This window comes from Amborella trichopoda, chromosome 3, assembly GCF_054954075.1.
Source record: "Amborella trichopoda isolate Santa Cruz 75 chromosome 3, AtrichopodaSantaCruz75HAP2 v2.0, whole genome shotgun sequence".
NCBI classification, from domain to species: Eukaryota; Viridiplantae; Streptophyta; class Magnoliopsida; order Amborellales; family Amborellaceae; genus Amborella; species Amborella trichopoda.
This window is the reverse complement of record NC_142338.1, coordinates 37,023,662-37,030,916: the sequence shown is the minus strand read 5'-3', so window position 1 is coordinate 37,030,916 and position 7,255 is coordinate 37,023,662. Positions and strand designations below refer to the sequence as shown.

The window sequence follows — 7,255 nt, the reverse complement described above, 5'->3', positions numbered from 1 at the left end:
TATCTAGAGTTAGGGAAGTGTGGGGTCCTGGGGCAGTAGACTTTATGGGGATTGACTCTGTTGGAGCTTTTAGGGGTTTGTGGATTCTGTGGAATCCAACAGTTCTGCTCTCTTTTAGTTTTGCTATAAAAGACAATTTTTTGGTGGTAGGTTTTGTGGGGCCAGATTCTGATTTCCAGTAGGGATTAAAGAATGTTTGTGGACCTCAAAGTTTTGCTTTAAAAAAAAATTTATTAGTGAGATGTCATATTTTATTCTTAATTTTGCTTATCCAATTTGCTCTGGGGGGGGGGGGGGGGTAGATTTTCACTTTATTCGATGACCAGATGAGAGCAGTCATGGTGGGGCTATTACGTCTTCTATGTGTCTCTTTAACAGATTTATAGAGCCCATGCTCTGTTAGATCTGCTGATCTCTGGTGCAATATTTACTTGGACCAATGGTAGTACATCGAATCTATTAATGTCCAAAATTGATAAGTGTTGAGTGATCGAAATTCTTTCCGTTGGCCTCTGTCAAAGCCTTGCCTTGGTTGTCCTCTAATCATACCCCCATGATTTGGTGATTCAAGGAGTCAATGTTGAGGATTGTCGTGGTATGTCTAATGCCATTGTTAATCATTTTCAAATAATCATTTTCAAAAAGCTTTCACCTCTAAGGTGAAGCATATTCCTCATTTAACTAGGGTGGAGTTTAAGGTTGTACCATCATATTCAAGGTCTTTCCTAGAATTAGATGTTTCTATGGAGGAATTAAAAAGTATGATTCTTTCATTGCCAAGCGATAAGGCACCTGGTCCTCATGGCTTCCCTTTAATCTTCTTTCATAAGTTTTGGAATTTGATTTATAGTGAACTGCTGGAAATGACCAGGGGGTTTCTTAGGAGAGATGAACTTTTCAGAGGGGTTAACTGCACCTATATCACACTGATTCCTAAAAAATCTACTCTTGGTGACATTAGACCCATTAGTCTTTTGACTAGCCTTAATAAAATTATGGCGAAGGTTCTAGCAGAACGTTTAAAAGGGGCATTACCAGCTATTATCTCATTTCCCCAGTCATCTTTTATTAAAGATAGATTGATTTCAAACAGTGTAATGGTGGCACAGGAGTGTATTCATTCTAAAGTTGAGTGGGAGTGTTGGGGGGTCATTAAACAGGATATGGAAAAGGCTTATGACAGGGTAGAGTGGACTGTTTTGCTCGAAATCATGAAGAATATGGGGTTTAGGGAGTTGTGGAGAAAGTGGATCTCTGGATGTTTATCCTCTGCTCACTTTACTATTCTATACAAAGGTAGCCCTACTGGCTTCTTCAAGGCATCCCGGGGTTTTCATCAAGGTGACCCTCTTTCTCCTTTCTTATTTACTATTTATGCAGAATGTTTCAATTTGCTTGTGAGAAATGTTGAAAGGAGTAGTCATTTTAAGGGTTTTCAAATGGAAAATGGAGGCCCCTACATTTCCCATCTGCAATATGCAGATGATACCTTGTTGTTCTGTGAGGCTGAGGTTGGCCAGGTTAACAATATTGCTACCTTTTTGAGATGATGTGAAGTTGTGTTAGGGCTTATAGTTAATTTTGATAAAACAACAATAGTTGGTATTAATTGTAGTGATGCTTTAATTTAGGAAATGGAAGAGATGTTGGGGTGTAAAGTGGAGAACTTCCCCATCACTTGTTTGGGGATGCCTATTTCGAACAGTCGACTCTCGATTGCTGTTTGGGACAAAATCATCCAATAGATTCAAGTGAAGCTTGATCTGTGGAAATTGAAATACCTTTCCTTGGGGGAAGGATAACTCTGGTCAAGGTGTGCCTGTCAAATTTACCTATTTATCATATGTCCATTTTGCAGATCCCCTCGTCGGTTGCCAGGAAAATCGAAACATTAATGAGAAACTTCTTGTGGGGTTCTTCTACAGATTCTATGAAATTTCATCGGTTACGATGGGATAGGGTGTGCACACCCAAGAGTGAAGGAGGTCTAGGAATAAGGAGAGTCAAACTTTTCAATCAGGCTTTGCTATGTAAGTGGTGGTGGAGGAGCTTACATTTCAAAGACCATTTGTGGTACAAAGTGATCGCTGCAAAGTATGAAGTGAATAAGTTTGAAATGTGGGTTGGATTGAGGAATGGTACTATGGAGATGTCTTATTGTTGGAGATCTATTCATTCTTGTAGATCTCTCATTCACAGGGACATTCAGTGGTCTCTAAGAGACGGACACAATATCTCTTTTTGGCATCACAAATGGTCAGGGTCTTCACCCTTGAAATGTATGTTTCCTCTTGTATTTCAGATGATGGCCAATCCCAATGCGCTTGTCTCTGACTTTTTCGAACACATGGAAAACCAAATAGTATGAAATATTAATCTTCCATACAATAGGATTTCAGACTCTCTCTTTGCTGAATTCTTTGACTTATTGATGCTACTTAATGAAGTTTACATTTCTCACAATGTTGCTAATCAGGTAGTGTGGGATATTGACAAAGATGGAGACTATTCGGTTAAGTCGATGTACCAATTACTGTTTCATAATCGATAGAGGTGGACCATGCCTGAAGTTGCTGTGGTCTGGAAATGACCTTTACCTCTTAAAGTTCAAGGTTTTCTATGGCTGGCAATTCAAAACCAGATTCTGACAGTTGATAATCTCATCAAGAGGGAAAAGATCATGCCAAATGTATGTTTGTTGTGTAAGGAGGATGGTGAAACACGTGCTCATTTATTTCTCCATTGTCCATTCACTTCTAGAATCTGGAGTTGGTTTTTTTGTCAGCTTGGAGTTGCAATGGTTATGTCGTCAAAGGTTGAGGGTCTACTTTCAAATTTGTTACTTCCTTTTTTACCTCAATTAGGTTTGATAATACGGAAAATCACGAGAGGCGTGATCTTGTGGGAGGTGTGGAAGGAGAGGAATAGAAGAACTTTTGATGGGACAAGTCAAACTTTTGAGAAAATTATGGACAAGATTTTGCATTCAATTTGGGTTTATCTTTCTGTGACAAAATGAGGACATGACATTTCAGAAGTGGATGTGAGGAGAAATCTACCAAATCTTTTTCACATGGGTTTCATTAAATGCAGGCCTAAAGAAAGATGGGTTGCGCCTTTGATGGAGGTTTTTAAGCTCAACTTTGATGGCAATTCATTAGGGAATCCTGGGCTGGTGGGATTTGAAGGTGTGGTTAGAGATTGGAATGGTAGTATTTCTTTACTTATGTTGGTCCTCTTAGTGAAGAACTGCTAATTACGTAGAACTTTATGCACTTCTTCATGGTTTAAAATTTTTGGTGGCTAGGAATCTGGGTCATTACTGTATCATTGAAGAGGAAGCAAAAGTCTCCTTAGGAGTTGAGATCGTCCTTTGTGCATGTTTATAAATAAGCTAATGGACTAACAGATTTTCTTGCAAAAAGGGAGGCCTTTGTATCTAAGACTTTAATCTCCGACTCTGTAATTTCTTTTTAGATCTTTAATATAATCTCTGATTTCTGTCAAAAAATATATATATATTAAAGATGTCATTTTCTCCCAATACATGATTTTTTTTTTATCACTCCAAATCGGGTTCTACGTAGCACTAAAATGCACGTTTTGTCAAATGCAATAGTATCATCTCTCATTTCATTTTACATCATCATAAACCACATGCAGCAAGTGTATTTTTGCTAGTGACATATAAAAGAAAAATATACAACGAGGCCATCCACCTTTAGTACAAAGTGGTCGCAATTAATCTTGACCATTAAATGTGAATTGGATTATTGCATTTATTCCATTGACCAAGTACAAACTTCAAAAGAAATTGTAACCATCTTGTGCACCATTGCCAAAAAAATTAGCAAGCATAACAACTATCGAATGCATTTGTGAATCTTTCAGTCCCTGGACAACGATCACATGCATTTGTGAATCTTTCAGTCCTATACCCAAACACCAAACACCAGCATCTCTTTATTTTTTCTTTTTTCTTATGTTCAATATTAAGTCCTAGGTTCGAACTCAGCATGCCATTTTATACTATTTTTTTTTCGTTTTTTTTTTTCTTCTAAAAGTTCAACGTTGGAAAAAGAAAGTTCCAACCGAGAACCATTCGGGGAAGTGGAAAGGAGGATACAGTGCAGCAAAAGACCTAACAGTATAGGCTTTGCCCCGCTTCTTTTGTCCCCATCTCTGCCCATACGGGATCAACCGGATTAGCTGCTACTGAGGTGAGACTATATGAATGCACCAATTTGATTGGGATAGAAGTCTGATAAATAAAAGATCCAATGCATTGACATTGGCATAAATCGATCACGAAAGGTACAAATAACCCTTTTTTCTCCTCCCTTTCTTTTTTTTATTTTGCCATATCACTTATCCGAATCATCTAGAATAGGATCAATGAGTAGATGATCCACCAATTTATTTTTTGAATACTAATATTCACCTGAATAAAAATAATTAACTACCTGACCTTCCTTTACACATTATGCACAACTTAACCCATTAACTTTTCTTTTTTTCTATATCTGGTTTTTCAGCCAACCCATCCGATCAAATCTTTTCACTCACCAATTACTATGGTACTCTTTTCCTTCTCTTATATATTTTGTAGACGAGTCTTTTGGACCAAAACCAAACCAATGCCAAATATTGGATTTACCGGGTTTACCAAAATATTGCAGTTACATTAGTTGCTGGCCATGGAAGAACCCTATGTTACACGTCGAAGCCCAATCAACAAGGGTGTAAACATTTTACCATACCAAGATTTAATCATACTCGCATCTTTGTAGCAGTAGCAGTAGCATGTAACAAGACCTGGGCAGGGGCAAAGCAGTGGAAAAGTATGCAGTACACAACTCCATATTTTTCTCTCCACGCCTTCAACACCAGAATCCTGTACACATTCCAGTTCCAATTATTGGAAGGTATATCAAGCTCTCTCTCTCTCTCTCTCTCTCTCTCTCTCTCTCTCATGTGTGTGAATGCACGGGCTTGAGCAGAGATAAATAAATTTGCACCTGGACTTCAAATCCAGTTGAACCTCACCATAGTGGGATTTGCACCTCATGGTTGGTGACCGAGTATTGCAATACGAGTATAATTGGTAAAGAAGTGACCTTCGTATGTGCATGAAGCTCCAGAGTGAAATTTCAGAACCAGTTGGAAATTTCAAAGTCTCGGAACTTTCGAAGGTGATTCTCCATCTCTTTTCTTGTTTTAATCCACTCCTCTCTCTCTATGATAGTAGTAGGGTCGTCCCTCTCACTCTGGCAAAATGAAGGCAAGTTTTAGAGGTACAAACACATGTTTGACAATGAAAGAGAGAAGAGAGGGATTTACCGAACGAATGATTTTGAATGAGGTCCCATTGTCGCGAATAACCAGCAAGTCTTCCTTCCTATCCCTGTCTCTTCCTCCCGGAACTGTTACCTATAGCAGCAATGACCAATGTAGCATCAAAATGAGACCCCACATACTCAAGCCCCTAAACTTTATGCAAGAATATCAGGCTTTGATTTGCCCAAAAAAATATCATGCTTTGCTATGGAACTACTAATATACCTTCCAATAATTGGAAATAAGCACAGGCTACATAAATTTTACCAGTACAGAACGGTTCTAAGAACTACATAAATTTTACCACTACATGATGGTTCTAAGAATTAAAAAGATCATAAAACTACTTCAAAAGTTTCAAATTTTGCTTATAGTTGTTTTGGAGGTAGGAGCGGGCTCGAAAGCAGGATCTGTTTGGGAAACACCAAACCACCACATGGTGGAAGCTCAATGGGGTTGGGATCGATGTCCATACATTCAACAAGTTGAGAACCTAGATCCTAGGATATCAAGGAACGAGATCCCATGTCCCTAGGAGGTTTTGACTTGGAGGGATCCAAGTTCCACTATACATAAAATGAGAACAATTCCTGCTATATCCATTCACACACGTTATCATATTAGCAATGTCATAGTTATAATACTCCAATTTACTACCATAATACAATTTAATAATATCATAAATTGGCTTACTATGATATTAAACTATAGGTTTTTAGTACCATAATTCTAGTATACCACGTTGAGGAGCAATAGTTCAATACTTCATTTATAGTATAGCTACTCTCATTAAAGGGATCCTACAAGCATGCATACTGAGATCCCATTTCTTTAAATCCAGCTCCCTCTAAGATCCCTTCAAGGGACCGCAGGATCGTGTTCCTAAGGTGGGACCTTGGCCCTATCCCCAAGGTTCCCACAACTATGCTTTTGCTCCTTTCGAGAAAAGCACAAGTAAAACTGGTTATGCCTTACTATAGAACCTACCTTAAAATGCTCTAATCAATGGACGAACATGATGGTGGGAGAGTGAAAACCACTAGAACATGATATATGGCGTGAGAGGTAGATCCAAAGCTCCCTCCAACACTTTGGAAAGATCAATAAGACCCAACTTACCTGACCACTCCTCTTTTACTTCTTTTCTTTTCCCTCTTTCTTTTCCAAAAGGCGATTTATGAATGTGACTCTCTACCACATCAAAAAATCTCTCTCCCTCTCTCTCTCTCTCTCTCTCTCTCTCTCTCTCTCTCTCCATATATATATATATATATATATAAATATATATCTATGGGAGTGTATACAATTAGACCATTTACCTTTGATACAAGGAGGTCACAATTATTACAACCGTTCGATGTGAAATTTGACAGCTTAGGTGTGTCATAAAGTTCGAGAAAATTTATTTTGAAGTTTGAACGTGGTCAAGGGAATAAATGCAGCCATCCGAATTCACATACAATGGTCAAGATTATTTGTGACCACCTTGTACCAAAGATAAATAGTCTCATTGTATACTTTCTCTATATATATAGTCTCATTGTATACTTTCCCTGTATATATATATCTATATATATATATATAGGGAAATGATTTCATGCAACCGTTGTATAGTTGTATAATGCAACCATCTTCAAACACCATGTTAGAAACATTTGTTTAACACAAATTTGTAAATGTACACTCTTGTCATTCTGAAGAACAATCACAAAAAATAAAATTTCGAAAAAATCCTCCAGAAAGTTTACATTCTAGCCCAATTAATATAAGCCGTCCATTTTATTGAGATGGTTAGATATAAGCCTTAGAAGAATTTTTTTATTCCCAAAATTTTTATATAGCGTTATCATCATTAGATTAATAATGCTAAAAAATAAAAAAGTGATTTTGAATTTGTTATGGCCTAGATCTTAAATTC

The 7,255-nt window shown here is 37.6% G+C and overlaps 2 protein-coding genes across 5 annotated transcripts in view; one reads left to right on the top strand and one right to left on the bottom strand.

Moving 5' to 3' along the window:
- Positions 1-1,097: 1,097 nt before the first annotated feature.
- Positions 1,098-3,256, top strand: LOC105420790 (uncharacterized). Its single transcript, XM_011625877.1, has 6 exons — positions 1,098-1,296; positions 1,381-1,520; positions 1,632-1,721; positions 1,859-2,138; positions 2,448-2,523; positions 3,094-3,256. The coding sequence occupies exons 1-6, from the start codon at positions 1,098-1,100 to the stop codon at positions 3,254-3,256; spliced, it is 948 nt and encodes a 315-aa protein (XP_011624179.1).
- Positions 3,257-4,616: 1,360 nt separating this feature from the next.
- The window catches only part of PTAC6 (plastid transcriptionally active 6), a 29,631-nt gene continuing 26,992 nt past the window's right edge, over positions 4,617-7,255 (bottom strand). For 2 of the 4 annotated variants that reach the window (XM_011625185.3, XM_088862516.1), the window contains 3 exons: positions 5,341-5,430; positions 5,019-5,267; positions 4,617-4,894 (listed from right to left, as the gene is read on the bottom strand). In XM_011625185.3, the coding sequence (XP_011623487.1) occupies positions 5,151-5,267; positions 5,341-5,430 (207 nt within the window). In that variant the 3' untranslated portion in view covers positions 4,617-4,894; positions 5,019-5,150. The remainder of the gene's footprint in view (positions 4,895-5,018; positions 5,268-5,340; positions 5,431-7,255) is intronic. The other 2 variants (XM_006827315.4, XM_011625190.3) reach the window with 1 other exon arrangement.

Excerpts from the sequence above, each read along its gene's own strand:
- LOC105420790 (XM_011625877.1), top strand. The coding sequence starts at position 1,098 with ATGGTGGCACAGGAGTGTATTCATTCTAAAGTTGAGTGGGAGTGTTGG. Across the intron at positions 1,521-1,631 it reads GTGAGGCTGAGGTTGGCCAG|GAAATGGAAGAGATGTTGGG; the intron begins GTTAACAATATT and ends GCTTTAATTTAG. Across the intron at positions 1,722-1,858 it reads ACAGTCGACTCTCGATTGCT|ATCCCCTCGTCGGTTGCCAG; the intron begins GTTTGGGACAAA and ends TCCATTTTGCAG.